The 16,998-nt window shown below is 33.6% G+C and overlaps 1 protein-coding gene across 7 annotated transcripts in view; it reads right to left on the minus strand.

Annotated features, from left to right (window-relative positions):
- The window catches only part of axo (axotactin), a 927,649-nt gene that overhangs the window by 691,755 nt on the left and 218,896 nt on the right, over window positions 1-16,998 (minus strand). For all 7 annotated transcript variants that reach the window (XM_090410025.1, XM_090410024.1, XM_090410023.1 and 4 more), the window contains one exon: window positions 13,222-13,373. In XM_090410025.1, the coding sequence (XP_090266151.1) occupies window positions 13,222-13,373 (152 nt within the window). The remainder of the gene's footprint in view (window positions 1-13,221; window positions 13,374-16,998) is intronic.

Raw genomic sequence — 16,998 nt, forward strand, 5'->3', positions numbered from 1 at the left:
TAGCAAAGTGGTAAAAAATACTCAACAGGCATACAGTAAGGAATACATATCCATACGAGAAGTAGAAAAAGCCATCAAAGGCTTGAAATGGGGGAATGCAGCAGGAATAGATGATATTCGATCAGAAATGCTGGAGTATGGAGGTATAAAAGTCCTACAGTGGCTGAACTGCATAGTTCAGAAGGCCTGGATAGAGGGACGAATTCCTGATGATTGGAGTAGAGCTCTCATAGTACCCATATATAAAAAGGGAAATAAAACTGAATGTGAGAATTACAGAGGTATATCCCTACTGAATGTTCCTGGTAAGATTTATGCAAGTATACTTGAGAAATGGTTGGGAAGAATTGTGGAAGAAAAGCTTGGTGAAGAACAAGCTGGATTCAGACCAAATAGAGCTATCAGGATCAGATCTTCACTTTACGACAAATAGTTGAGAAATCATGGGAATATAACAAAGCTCTGCATTTAAATTTTGCAGATCTGGAAAAGGCATATGACAAGGTGCCAAGAGGGAAGCTATTCAATATGCTACAGTTATATAGGGCATTATATCAAGCAATACTTGGTCTTTATTTGAGTTGTATGTCAGCAGTTAGAATTGAAGGAAGTACAGCATGCATGTCAAAGATGCGGCCCACAGGCCCCACCAACAAGTAACCTGCGGCCTGCCAAACTTTGTAACCAATATGGTTATTTAACTTTTGACAACACCGATTTAAATAAACATATTTAAAAAATAAACATTTCCACTTAAGATTATTTTATACACCAAACTACTCTGCAATTTCTAAAGGAAATAATGTTCTATTCGTCATTTCAAAAAATCTTGTTACACCACTGCATAAATATCGAATTTTACTGAATTTTAATGAGCAAGTGTACGTATGCAGCTACATCCACTGACCACAGCAATCGGAGGCTACCAGTTAGCAATTTTCAAGTCGTAAGAAAGTGTAGTGTTTTCTTTATAATTAATAAAGTATTTATCAAAAATAATGTCGAAACCTTCAACCAGTATGAGTAAAAAATGATTAATTGAAGAAGAACATCAAAATCTAAGAAAAATGGGAGTTACAATATTTTTGTATTCAAGGAAAAAAAAAATAATGCCTGATATGTAGAAACTCTATTGCAATTTGTAAAGAATATAATATTAAAAGGCATTACGATACAAATCATAAAGAAAACTATGACAAATATGTTGCGAAACTTCATGAAGATAAATTGTCAGAATTAAAGTTGACACTTCAAAATCAACAAAGTGTATTTAACAAACCTATTGAAGATAATAGAGCTACCGTAAAAACCAGTTATTTGTTATCACATTTAATTGCAAGCAAGTCGAAACCATTCACTGAAGGGAAATTTACTCGCAAATGCATTATTAAAGCAGCTGGAGCATTGTATCCTGTTCATTTACAGAAATTTAAAAATATAAGCTTATCGCAAAATTCCATTGCTAGCAGAATTGATGATATAGCGAAACTTAAGAAATCAATTAGAATCAATAATTCCAACATTTGAGACCTATTCCCTTGCAATTGACGAAAGTAAGACAGTATGGGATACCGCTCAGCTGGCTATTTTTATTCGTGGATGTGATATTAAAAGTAATGAACTTAAAAGTAAGTGAAAAACTTCTAGAAATTATTCCTATGCATGATACAACCACTGGAGTTGATATTTTTGACGCCCTTATGGACGTTTTGATTGAATACAATTTACTGTTAAAAAAGCTAGTTTGTCTTGCAACTGATGGTGCTCCTGCAGTGACTGGTGTTGTTAAAGGAGTTGTTACAAATTTAAAAGAAAATTCAAAGAACAAGGTAATAATAATTTTCAGCATTTTCATTGCATTATTCATCAGCAATCACTATGCTCCAAAGTTTTAAATATTGGATATATCCTAAAAAATGTCAGTAAAATTGTAAATTATATTCTTGCATGTGGGCTTAATCATCGTCAATTTAGTAACTTTCTAAAAGATATAGAAAGTGAATATAGCCGATCTACCTTATTATACAGAAATTAGATGGCTTTCCAATCATAAAGTTTGAAAGCGATTCTTCGAATTGCTGCACAAAATTACCATTTTTTTTTTTTTTAGAATTGAAAAATTATGAATGCAAAATATTAAAAACAATCAATGGATAAAGGACCTGGTTTTTTCAGTTGACATTACAAGTCACCTTATCAACTTAATCTTAAGCTACAAGGCAAACATCAAGTAGTTATCATGTTATTTGACAACATTAATATTGTAGGTGTAGACTTCTGTGACTAATTGGTTCAAAAGACATATTTCGGTGATTACATTTTTTATTATTCAGTTATATAATATACTGAAATAATAGTTCCCAACAAGTTTCGTAAATCGTAGGATTTACATCTTCAGGGGTAAATAGTATAACTTAAAGTTTAAACAAGAGAAATTAATAACTACAAATCATAACCGTCTGGCTATTCATAAACTCAAATAACTGAATGCAGATATAAAATGTTATTGACGTTTCTCGTTTAAACTTTAAGTTATACTATTTACCTCTGAAGATGTAAATCTTATGATTTACGAAACTTGTCGGGACTATTATTTCAGTATATTATATAACTGAATAATAAAAAATATGGTGTAATCACCGAAATATGTCTTTTGAACATTAACATTTTCATACAGAATTTATTACTTTGGCAAAAACAAATTCAAAAAGAAAATTTATCCCATTTTGAATGTTGTCAATCATTATTACAAATCTCACTGAAATTGACATTTTCAGAATATGCCAATGAAATTAAGTTATTAGAAAATAAATTCGAAAGAAGATTTTTAGATTTTAAGAAATATGAAAATCAGTTTCACATATTTACTTCTCCTCTATCGATTGATGTCGAAACTGTTGATGACAATTTACGGTTGGAATTAATCAAAATTTAGTGCGATTCCATATTGAAACAAATATATGGATGTTGGAATTCCAAAGTTCTATAATTATTTATCAGTCGATTGATACCCCAATGTGTTACGTGTAATTAGGTGTATTTTATCTATGTTCAGTAGCACATATTTATATGAACAACTATTTTCAACTTTAAAGAATAATAAAACTGCAGAAAGATCAAGATTAACAACAGACCAGCATGTGCAATCAATATTGAAAATAACTACAGTACAACAAATTCAACCAAATTGTGAATATTTCATTAATGAAAAACATCAAGTTTCTTCAAAAAAATGATATGTATAATTTTATTTAAATATGTAAACTTTATATTTTATATGTATGAGGGTTGTTCGATAAGTCCATGCAAAAATGAAGAAAACATAATTTTTTGGGAACAAACATTTTTTTTTATTTTTCAAACAGTCTCCTTTGAGATCTATACACTTAGTCCAACGTGCTCAAGTTTTTTGATCCCATCCATATAGTATGATTTGTCCAACTTTTCAAAATAGGCAGTTGTTTCAGCAATTACCTCAACGTTTGATGAAAATCTCTTTTATTCCAAGACATTTTTTCATGTTTAGAAACAGATAGTAGTTCAAGAGAGCCAAATCTGGAGAGTATGGAGGATGCAAAAGAACTTCGTAGCATAAATCGAACAATTTTGCGGTCACAATTGCAGAATGCTTTTGATCCAGTGTGAGCAAATGCAACACCTATCTTGCGGATAGGTTTCTCATATGTAAATATTTGTGTAAAATCTTATGTACGTGGTCATTTGAGATGCCCACAGCCTTAGCAATTTCATGCACCTTCACTCTTCTATCATCCATCACCATATCATGGATTTTTTCAATAATCTCTGGAGTAGTGACCTCAACAGGGCATCTAGAACGTTCAGAGCACTTGTGCTCGTATGGCCACTTCGAAAGTTACTAAACCACTTATAAACTGTTCTAATTGAAGGTGCAGACTCACTATAATGTTTATCAAGCTCAGCTTTGGTTTCCTGAGCTGTTTTGTCTTTCAAAAAGTAATGTTTAATCACTACACGAAATTCTTTCTCATCCACAAATCACAATACTTGATCGATTCAAATGAACGCCAAACACAGTAATAGATCTATCTGATTGAAATTTAGTGTGTGATCCTCCAACAGTTGCCAGCAACTAAAAATAACCTTGATACGTACTGGGGTCACCATCTCTTAGACTTTGCATGGACTTATCGAATAGCCCTCGTATTTTTGTAACATGGCTCTGTTTTGTACTTATATACTCTAATGTTAATATTAAAAAATCTGTTTCCTCTTTATTTCGAGATTTTTTTTCTGGCCTGTGGCTTCATGTATAATTCTTAATTTGGCCCATGGAGGGAAACGAGTTTGACATGCCTGAAGTACAGGAAGATGGTTTAATGTTAAATCTGGTGTGAGACAAGGATGTACATTATCCCCTCTCTTATTCATTATCTATATGGATCACATGATGAAGGAAAGTGGTATCAAACCTGATATCAAAATTGGAGATGTTAATCTCAGCTCTTTACTCTTGCAGATGATGTTATACTTCTAAATAAATCTGCTACAAATCTGCAAAATTCCTTGACTAAATTGAATAACTGTTGTAATAGATTTAGTATAAAGATCAGCAATAACAAAACAAAGACAATGAAAATAGGCAGAAGCACTGAAAATATCAACTGCATTTCGAATGGAGAACCTATAGAACAAGTAAAACATTTCAGCTACTTAGGCACGATTTTTAGTGAAGATGGTAAATTAAATATGGAAATAGACAACAGAATCAACAAAGCTTGTATGGTAGGAAGTCAGCTGAATAAATTCATATGGAATAAGAGAGAAATTAGTCGGAACACTAAATTAGCTGTCTACAAGACAGCGTTCAAACCAGTTTTAACTTATGAGTCAGAAGTAAAACACTTGACCAAAGACTAGAGATTGCAGATATGAGAGTCCTGAGAAAGATTAACGGTATGAACAGATGGCATCAATATCAATATCATATTAAAAATGAGGATATTACGAAACCACTTGACATTGTCAGCATCCAGGAATGCATTAGCAGAGCTAATCTCAGGTGGTATGGTTGTTAAATCTTGTGTATATGTATATGTCGTACCTTATTGTCCTTTATAAATCTTATCTATAGTTCTTTAGTCTTTCGATTAATTGTTCTGCTGTTCCTGTTCCGGCTGCTAATTTACAGTGCTTAGTCTTAGTTAGAGCCGAATTTTATCAGATACAGTTCTTTTTGACGGATCATGCGTATTGTTCTTACAGACAAAGAGAATGCCCTGGGCGATAGCCAAATTCTTCTATTGTTGCAGTTCTGGAGTTAGCTCCTTTTCGGAATCAAGAAAAATTATTTGTTAATACAGCTGCACCATCTTGATTCCTATACAAAAAGATATTCCTGTCAGAGAGTTAACACGCAGATAATCACACGGCATTAGAATCTATTATTTAATACACCTATTAGTTTACTCCTTAATCAGCAGTCGTAACCAAATCTCATCCCCCCCCCCGCACTTGAATTTACACAAGTTCTAATTTTAGCAAGCGGGTACATTGGCATGAGAAATCAGGCAAGTTTCTTAGATATAGAAAGCAAAACATTTATTTTACACTAAGGTATTGTACACAGAGATCAAAACTTTGCTTTAGACATATAATGACTTGTTCATGAAAGAAAATCTCAAAGGTTCTCAGACAATCTATCTAATTAACTAAATAACTAAATAGTCACTTAAAATATTTTCAACAGATCAATTAATCTAATTCTCGTTAACTTATCACAGTTATATAAGTGAACAACGTTTCAATTCTCCAGACTAGACTACAATATACCAAAATTCTATCATGGGCATACTTTAGTAACAATGAACTTCTAAAAATACAACATTTAGCCACAAAGTAAAACACTATAGTCCAGACAGTTATAAAAAGGTCCTATCACATACACGATTGGCACTTTCACTCGCTGTAGTCCTGCTCTTAGTACGAAAGACAATAAAAGTTTCTATGTTACCGACCACGTGGGCTTAACATCAATCTTTGCTGATTCCCTTCAGTTAGGTTCCTAGGTCTGCTATCTGTAATTTCCTCCGACTTCCTACCACTAGTGATTACGATCACAAACCACAACTGTGACTATAACTTTAGCGATACCACTTCGATGGATAGGCACGTACGACTCTGCATAAAGCAGCGGTCTCAGCTGGCTGCATGGCTGTGCTGCTGCTATGCTTGAAATGGATCGCTACCTGACTTTGTAGCCGTTGTTGACCATCCTTCTAGTTGTCGCCACGAACTGCTTCCATTGGAACCCACAGCTGAGGAAGAGAGAGAGAGAGAGACACCACGAAGAACAGAGGACTGAGAGAGAGAAAAAAGGAGCTATTTTCACTGCCAAATCCTTATATATCCCCTTGTCCGCTCTCCCAACTATGTCACTGATTGCTCACTACACCTAATTTTTTTGCACACTCCCCTACGCTTCTCCGTAGGGAATTTTTCTTCCCGAAATGCTTCCCATCACGTGGGTGCCGCACACGTGTCTCGGACTTCGCATTGTGATGCCCCGGGGTTATGTTCAAAAGCCGATTAGGCTAAAGTGGACTTGGCTTAAACTTTCTCCTTCTAACGTAACTTTCACTAAGACCTTTTAGAGTCTGGTGTGTTATTTATAAGACAGTTTACAATTTATCACTTACAAAATTCCATTAATAAAATATCATCATCATCATCATCAAATTCCTGCCATGTACCCTCAAGGGGTGTACAGGATATGACAGTACTACATGAAAAAATTACATCATTACTAACTTCCTATCTACAATTTTCCTCCAAATCGGTCTGTTACTTGTCAAGACTCCAACATTATCAGATCTTATATTTCTATCGTCTAAGGCACTTTGTACCGTATCAATCCACCTATATCTTGGTCTTCCTCTGGGTCGTTTTCCTGCCAACCTGGCAGAGAACACTTGTTTTGCTAATCTTTCCTCTCCCATTCTATTTAAGTGACCATACCATCTGAGATTAGCTCTGCTAACGCATTCCTGGATGCTGACAATGTCAAGTTCTTTCCTAATATCCTCATTTTTAATATGATATTGCCATTGATGCCATCTGTTCACGCCTCTAATCTTTCTCAGGACTCTCATATCTGTGGTCTCTAGTCTTTGGTCAAGTGTTTTACTTCTGACCCAGCTCTCAGATCCATAAGTTAAAATTGGTTTAAACACAGTCTTGTACACAGCTAATTTAGTGTTCCGACTAATTTCTTTCTTATTCCATATGAATTTATTCAATTGACTTCCCACGATACCAGCTTTGCTGATTCTGTTGTCTATTTCTATATTTAGTTTACCATCTTCAGTAAAAATTGTGCCTAAGTAGCTGAAATGTTTTACTTGTTCCACAGGTTCTCCATTCACAAAACACAGTTGACATTTTCAATGATTCTGCCTATTTTCATTGTCTTTGTCTTTTTATTGCTGACCTTCATACCATATCTATTACAACAGCTATTCAATTTAGTCAGAGAATCTTGCAGACTTGTAGCGGATTTATTTAGAAGTATAACATCATCCGCATAAAGCAAAGAGCTGACATTAACATCTCCAATTTTGATATCAAGTTTAATACCACCTTCCTTCATAATGTGATCCATATAGATAATGAATAACAGAGGGGATAATGTACATCCTTGTCTCACACCAGATTTAACATTGAACCATCTTCCTGTACTTCCTTCAATTCTAACTGCTGACTCACAACTCAAATAAAGACTAAGTATTGCTTGATATAATGCCCCATTGACACCATATAACTGCAGCGTATTGAATAGCTTCTCTCTTGGCACCTTGTCATATGCCTTTTCCAAATCGACAAAACTTAAATACAGATCTTTGTTATATTCCCATGCTTTCTCGACTATTTGTCGTAAAGTGAAGATCTGATCCTGACAGCCTCTATTTGGCCTGAATCCAGCTTGTTCTTCACCAAGCTTTTCTTCCACAATTCTTCTCAACCGTTTCTCAAGTATACTTGCATAGATCTTGCCAGAAACACTCAGTAGGGTTAATAAAATATTATATTAATACATTAAAGTTTTCACTTACACCTATGTACAAGCATTTCTTTTTTATAGAGTTTTTAGATCCTAGTTAAATCCTGAATGAAATACTCAATAACAAATTGAACCTTTCATTCCAGATTTAACATGGTCATTTAAACAGAATGGGCGAGGAAAGATTAGCAAAACAGGTGTTCTCTGCCAGGTTATCAGGAAAACAACCCAGAGGAAGACCAAGATATAGATGGATTGATATGGTAAAAAGTGCCTTACACAATAGAATGTAAAACCTGATAATGTTGTAGTCTTGATAAGTAACAGACTGATTTAGAGGAAAATTGTAGTTAGTAATGATGTAAATTTTTCATGTAGTACTATCATATCCTGTACACCCCTTGAGTGATACAATTTATCACTTACAAAATTCCGTTAATAAAATATTAATACATTAAAGTTTTCACTTACACCTATGTACAAGCATTTCTTTTTTATAGAGTTTTTAGATCCTAGTTAAATCCTGAATGATTTAGAGGAAAATTGTAGATAGGAAGTTAGTAAAGATGTAAATTTTTCATTTAGTACTATCATATCCTGTACACCCCTTGATGGTACATGGCAGGAATATGATGATGATGATGAAAAAAATATTGAATTTCAATCAAAAAACCTAATATTTCAATGTAATAATTCAATGTAACAATGGACATCATCAAGGTGAAAGCTCGGTAATTATATTCAAAATATTAATCATAAGAATGAGTACAGAATGTACTTACTAGCTCAGGTCTCAGTCACAGCTGAATTCATAAGATTACACTATTATAATTTAAAGGAATAATTGTAAAAGTTAATGTAGACTAAATAGCCTAAAAAAATTTATGAACAATTAATACTAATCAGTTCCCAAAACATGGAGACTGGCACAAAGTCAGAATGGTTAAGGTTCAAAAAATTTCATAGCGTTTCATATTTCGAAGAAAAGACAATCAAATCTGAACCTGCTGGAATGAAGAGTCCTTATCTGGTTCCAAAGAACTCTGTGCCTAGTGTCAACAGAACGAGAGTAAAAACAGTTAATTTTTTCTTGGAGGTAATTTTTAATTAATTCTGTCTTCAGTGGGACCAGACCACAATGATATCATCAATGAAATGAAGTCATATATATAGGCAAGGTTGAGGAAAAATGGTGTGGAAGAGTTGATTTTCTAGATGCTCCATAAAATAATCAGCTAAGACTGGTGAGAAAAGACTGCCCATTGCAGTACCTTCAATTTGTTTGAACAACTTGTTTTGCCACATAAAATAACCTGCACTGATGGTGAATTTAAATAGTTAACAATGTCTTTTGGAAAATCAGATTGCAAAAGTTGAAGAGGAGTCTCTTATAGTGGGATGTTACTGATTAGGAAGACTATATCAAATAAAACCACAATTTCATTATTAAACAGATCTTTAATTTTCTCTTATAGATCTTATATAGATTATTATTATTATTATTATTCCTGATACCTCCAAGGAGTCCGAAGACTCATCGTGGGAGGACATCTACAACTGTCTCTACACCTAATCTCTACTACGAATCATCTCCATCAACGCCATCTACCGCCCAACTCCAACACCACTGCAACTAGTAATTTTTGTCTGTAAATTGCGTGTGTTCTGAAGGGCCGATTTGTATGTATGCAGGATGAAAAACCCGAGTTTCCGGGAGAAAAAAACCTGCTACCTCCGTATGAGATCGGCTAACTCACCTTCTATTGAAATCGACCAGATAAAGATTCCTCCCGTCGCGACGAGAATCGAACTTAGGCCTATTTTAATCGAAGGGCGCAATGTACCGTCATTCTTCCAATTGAGCTACGGAGGCGCTCAATTATAGATCTTTAATTTTCGCTTTGAAGTTATGACTGCTTTTAATATCAGAACTAGTATGGCGAGTGAGATTCTATAGATGATGAAAAAGACGTTTTGCAAGGTGGTAAGTGGGAGAGTCAATACAGTCCACTATTTGGTGCAGTGGATAGCCATCTTTATGGACTTTAGGGAGATGACAGAAGCATGGCAGAGGAGGAGAAGAAGAAGTCCTAACTTCTCAACAATAATAGCATCTCAATATTGTACACTGTCCAATAATTTATTTAATTTATTGACTGGACTCTTTGTTAGATCCCTGTTAATCACAATCTAGATACCTTTCACAATAAGATATTAATTTTATAATTATATTCAATGTGTTCACTACAACAGTGCCATTACTTTTGTCAGCCTTTGTGATGATAATACTAGTGTTTTGATGTCAGGAGTGAAAGAGAAAGGTATATTCAAAGGAGGTGGTTTTGCTTTGTATAAAGTTTGAGCAATTTCAAAACATAATTTATTAGCTTCATCTGTGTATAATTCTCTGATGCCTTTTTCCATACCTACCATAGTTACTAAGTAAAACATGTGATGAGGAGACAAGGCAAAATCAGGACCTTTAGACAGAGCATTTAGTTCATCATTTGTGAGTGGTCTGTTAAATTTATATATAATATATAAAGTCTATTCATTATAAATATATAATGAATAGACTCAAGTAATGGTTGAATATTGTACCAGTTTCTTCATTCCAATGTTTCAAACTTATAAATCATTCTCGTTCATGATTCAAATGTGCTTGTCTGGCCGAGGATAGCAAAATACTAAAAATTAATTCAAAATAGTATTCACTAAGAATCACTTTTAAAGTGTTTTCAAACTCAAGAAGCTAAGCATTAAGTGAGAAGAACTATTTCTTTGTTTTAAGTATTTGATTTATTATTAATAAGAACTTACTAACTTTCTGATAAATCTGTGCAAAATGCAGTTTAATAGTCTGCTAGATTTTTACAAAATTAGGAATAATATCAGCAGTGCAACAACAACACTTAGGAAACACAAGCCTATTACATAAATTAGCTTTCTTTAAATGTAGTTTACCATATCTTCTAATGGTTTTTCCAATATTCCTCACTGTAGAGGTTTGTAATCAAACGTTTTAAGGGAACATGTGCACTGGACATATTTATAGATAATTATATGATTATCTATAAATAGCCATATAATTATATGGCTTAAACATTTAACTCATTCTTATGCATCAAACATTCCTATATTTCCAAATGACTCATTCTTATGATTCAAAAACATGAATTACAAGAATGAGATGTGTAGCATGTGCTTACTACCTCATGTCTCAGCTGCAGTTTAGTTGAGAGGATTACATTATCATGTCCATCCACCAAAAACATCTCAGTGGTCTCTCAAAATCTGTAACTGCTCTGACTGTATGCCAATCTCCAAGTTTTGGGAAGTGATTACTATTCTTCTTCTTCTTTAGTCTCTTTTCATCTGCTGCTGGATATGGGCCTCCCCTTAACTTTCAAATTTTGTCTGTCTTTAGCCATTGTCTACCATATCATGTCAAACTTTAGCAAATTATCCTGCCATCTTGTTCTTTGGTGACTTTCCTTCTCTTGGTACCCACTCAGTACTTAATTTTGTCCACTTTTCATCTGGCAGTCTACTGATATGGCTAGTCCATCTCCATTCACATGTTATAACATTGCAAAATAACTTGTACTCCAGTAATTTATCTAATTCTAGTATTTTATTCTAGTTCTAATTCTAGTTAAAAAAATATGCATATATCTAGAATAACTATAACTTCAGGAAAGGGTGCCTGAGAAGCACAGAAGAGTGACTGTGGCAATCCCACCAAAGTGCACAGTTTACTACCAAGTGACTGTTGATGAACACTAAAAATGTTAAAAGGGAGTTAAAAGTGAATAAGGAATTTTAGGTGTTGATCAGAAGTCAATTGCTAGTAACACTTTTACATTGCATGAGGTTAATAAATATCATACAATGTGAAGCAAAGTTGCTGAACATTGTTTGCATGATGATGATGAAAACTCAAATGACCAACTCTTTGCAACGATGTTATTCAAATAGCTGATAGTGAACCTGATTTCCCAAACCTCATTATTATGAGATGATGGGAGAAATGGTGCTCCTAATATGATCCTGAGACCAAAAGACAAAGTGCAAAATGGAAATTGCCAAGTTCACCAAAAACAAAAAAGACTTGCTTCCAGTAATTTTATATTAACTCATGCTGATCACATTCTTCAAAAGAATAATCCATAAGGAATTTGTTTCACAAGGAAGTGATCCTACCAGCAGTTACCATTTAGGGGTACTGAAATGTATGTTGATGAGAATTGGACACATAAACCAGAGTTCAACCATTCTGACTGGTGGTTCATAATATACTTGCTCTCTCTCTCTCTCTCACAAACACACGCAGTGATCAATGTACCAGAATTTCTTTTCCACGTATGTCACATTACTCAAACATCCTTCTTACTTCCCTAGCCAGGCTACAGAAGACTTCTTCTTTTTTTTTTTTTTGGTTTCTCATAGCTGATATAATAATGTTTATGTTCAGAAGAAGGTGATAGTAGAATTAAATACCATCATAGCATATGAGATTTCCAGGTCATTCCAAAACATGTACAAACACTGTTGTTTATTATTTTAACGGTATAATAGAACACAGAAACTAAGTAAATAATTAATTTATTAACTTAATGCTGATATTTCGCTGGTGTTATAACCAGCATCTTCAGAGCACAAAAACACTGTTTGTCACAATACGCGAGACTATAACAACATGGTGTACTTAAACAAAATTGTAGCAGCAACACAAAGACTAGAGTCCTGATTTTAACACCAGTGAAATATCAGCATTAAGTTAATAAATTAATTATTTACTTAGTTTCTGTGTTCTATTATACCGTTAAAATAATAAACAACATGTTCGATGAACACATAAGTCTTCCACGTGTACAAACACTATATTTGGTATGAAAATATTTTGAGAGAGACAAGTAAGAAAATATTTTCCTTATTCATATTTTGGCTTATTTGAATTCAGTCACCTTACTTTTTTGCCACACTGTCTATATACAGAAAACTTTAAAAGAAAACAATCAGAATACTTAGATATGCAATTCTGAATATATTTATCTAAAAGTCTAGTTCTATTATCTGACTGTGCAGGCTGCACTACCTGCAAAAATTAGAGAGTAAGTACAGTCCTGCATAGTCAGATAATAGGCAATAAACAATAAGAATTTTATTAAAATAAAAACTACCCTTAGAATCATGTCGAATTCCTCCAATAAACAGCTCAGGATCTAAATGTAAATGATGATGGGAACCATTTATTTCTAGTTGATGAATTTCTTTATTATCCAGAACTAAGTTAATCTTCCTACTATGGTGAATAATTGTCAAATTATGCCCACTGAAATGGAAAACAACCGCATTAAGAAAGTTACATCTTAAAATGTAAACTCAAAAATATTCAAAACAAAATTTATATACATGTTATAAGTATAAAGAATTTACTTCACATTCTTCTAAAACAATTATTCTTTTGCAAGGGAAAAGTATAACATAAAATATAGAGAATAGCCTCAGATTTTATATTTGTAATTAATTTGTAATCTTTTGTTTTGTGTGAGTATTTGCCTGTGTAGACAATTGGCCCAAAACAATCCTTGGGACATCCCACTACTGACTTTTCTCTTCCTGGATATTGCTTTCACTTAAAAAACTTGCTGATACCTATCAGACAGCCAACTCCACTCCAACATACTAATCTATTACCCAAACTCATCCATTCCAATTTAATTACCAACTTTTCATGTGGTAACCTATCAAAGGCCTTTGCAAAATATAAATATACCATGCATGTTATCTCCCTTGTAACACCTTGTTATAAGTAGATTGCTAAAACAATCTTCCTTAAGCAAACCCATGCAGTCCATCAAAGAGGATGCTGCAATCATCAACTCAACTCTCAATCTTGGTCCACACTAACCACCACACTTTAAGCACAACTCCAAACACATAAACTGGCTTATAATTTGAGCCAGTCTCTTATGAAGCAGAACAATATTTCCTCTTTTCCACTCATCTGGAACTTGGTCCAGGTAAGATTCATGTAAATCCATCAAGGCAGTTTTTAACTCCCTGGCACCTTCCCTCAAAACATGCAGTGTACATTATCAAGTCATTCAATCCTATTAATATCTTGTTTAGTTGATTCCTCCATGTATCTCCTGTTCACTCACCCTTAGTGCCTCCTCCCTTCCCACTTCATTCAAGTGATGATGTCATATTCACATGAATGAAATACCTTTATGAACTGCTCATAAAATTAATAAAATAGAAAAAAAAATCCTTAACTTGCCCTGATGGATAATGTACTATAGATTTACAACCTTTCCGTTGGGTGAAGTCAAGAAAAAAAATCAGAAAAAATTCAAAACTGTAAAATATTATGATACATTGTAATGTAGAATCACTGATTTATTCTTCATATCGATATTTGTACACTGCTTTAAATCATAAACAAAAACAACACATTTTAAAGTTTAAGGAAGAGTGATTACAGCAATATGAAATTTATTGAATATAACTTTCATGTCAATGCTATCTTTTATATTATCTGCTTTTGTATTATCATAGCTATTCAAATCCCCTTGGAAAGTGGATTTGAATAGCTATGTGAGTAAATAAGTAGAATTACTATTACTTTATAATGGATATTAAAAAACAGCTTAGAAGGAAGAGGAATTTCACTATTATGTGAGAATATCAGTCCCACTTGAATGGAAACCGGAAGTGTAATGAAATGTCTTATGTTTGATTGCAGTGTTTCTGGATGAGCTAACTCTTACAAATCCAGTAATTATGCATTAGAGCGAAGTTTTCCCAAACTTTTTTTCCCGTGGCCCGGTTATTTTAATACTTCATCTTTGTGACCCACTAAAATTTTTATGGCCAATAGGTAAAATAAAACAGACTTGAATGTTCATAGAGTTTTCATTTATTATTATTATAATAAAGAAGCATTTACTCTTACAAAAATATAAAGAAATTAAACTAAAGCCAAGTAATTTATTAATGAGAAGTGTGATGCTGTTGTTTGTTAACTAGAAACTTCAGGTTTGGAGGAAAAGATGATAATTTTATTCTTAAATCCAAGTCGACTTCCAATCGGTTTCTATATTTATTTTTTAGAAAAACCAGTGTTGAAAAAGCCTGTTTTACACTGATAGGTTGTGACAAAAGGTATTCGAAATTTTATCACTTTTTCTGCTAACACTGGGTACTCCTGATGGCAAGACACCCAAAAATCCATCAATTGCACTCTTTGACCTACGACAGTTTTTTTGTAAGAAAAAATGTCGTAGAATCAACACAGTGAAGGGTAGAATCATCTCCATGATTCTACGCTTCACTGTGTTATTTGATATCGTCAGCATATTTACTTGGCTCTCCTGTTTTTTATCACACATTCGAGATGCTAACATTTTCATTGCTGGAACTATTCATTTCTTGGCAACTATGTGAGGATAACCAGTTTCAGCAATTAATTTTGATATTTCATAAGAAGCCATTACAAGGTTTTCAGACTGAGCTCCCTGAGAAAAATTCGAAGACATAGTCTTCTTGATAGCTATTAGTTCTCTCTTTTTATTTATAAAGAAATCTATTGGCTTATTACTGTAGATCGGATGTTTCAATTCGAAATGTCGCTTCAACTTTGAAGGTCTCATGAACTCGTTTGAAAGTGCACCACAACAAATAACACATAACGGTTTGTCATCAGCACCCTTGATGAAACAGAATTGTATGTAATCCTCAGAATACTCCTCAGAATACTGTCGGGTCGTCCAGTACATCTTCTTTTTTTGTAAGAGTAGTAGACAACACATCGTGCGGCCATTTGTTAGTGCTGTTTACAGAACTCGTGACCAGCTGCACGTCACTCGATTGTTCATTGGTGCTAATCGAAGAGTTTGTAACCAGAACATTGTTAAATGGGTAATGGCAAGTGAGATGAAGAAAGAATGAAATAAATTATTTAGAAACAATTACAATAATTACAGTTTTTAAGCCAAACCCACCAGGCAAGGTACACGTAATTAGTAAATACAAAAAAATACACTCTCTCTCAATGCTTAACTCAAACTGAACAAGTAGAGTGAGTACGTGGTGGCCGAGTAAAACAAAGGCCAGACTGCCAAACAATTCGGCTGGTGGCGTGGTTGCCGCCATACAGCCTCGCCATTAGTTGAGCTATTTTAATGCGAACAAAGAGACTGTGAAATGGCGATGCGGACATGAACGGAGAACGTTTTTCATCTCTATTAATTAAATTATTTATTCATTAGTCCCGATTAAACGCTATTTACTTGTATTTTAGAGTTTCATGAAAAAATAGAAAACCCAAAAATGAAACACCTAGGTTTTCGAGAGTTTTTTTAGGCGACCCGACATTTAGCTTTCGTGACCCGGTGCCAGGTCGTGACCCACCATTTGGGAAATGCTGTATTAGAGAACAAGTGTTTGTGTGTGGGAGAAGTTACATAAAAAAAAACAATTCAATTTTACATGAACAAGTAATTTTATGATGCAACTTTTATTTTGAAATTTCACTTTTTTTTTTTTTACTTTGGCAGAATGAATGACAAATCAAGATAAACTAGTCTGAAGTAAAGTTTTGTCAGCATAACTCTAAATTTGTGAAAAGAGAGAAAGAGAGAGAGATTGAGAGAATATCATGGTTGATTATGAGGTCATTAAGAATAACATGAAGCTCCAAATTCTTTTATATTATTAAAATAATTAATAAATAATTATATTAAAACGAAGACTGTTTTTGATAAAGTATGTAGATTTACCTGTGGAAGATATTAAATTAGACAGGCACTTAGCACTTTGTAATAATATGAGCCTATGCAGTCAGTCAATGAGCAGTCATAAAGTAATTCCTGCTTTGTGGATTTTGGGGATTCATAAAGAGAATTATAACTTTTTTTGTAATCACAAAGGCTGATAAGGCAAAGACAACTGTG

The sequence above is a fragment of the Typopeltis vanoorti genome, chromosome 20 (genome assembly GCF_054136105.1).
Source record: "Typopeltis vanoorti isolate ZY-2024b chromosome 20, IOZ_Tvanoo_1.0, whole genome shotgun sequence".
NCBI lineage: Eukaryota > Metazoa > Arthropoda > Arachnida > Uropygi > Thelyphonidae > Typopeltis > Typopeltis vanoorti.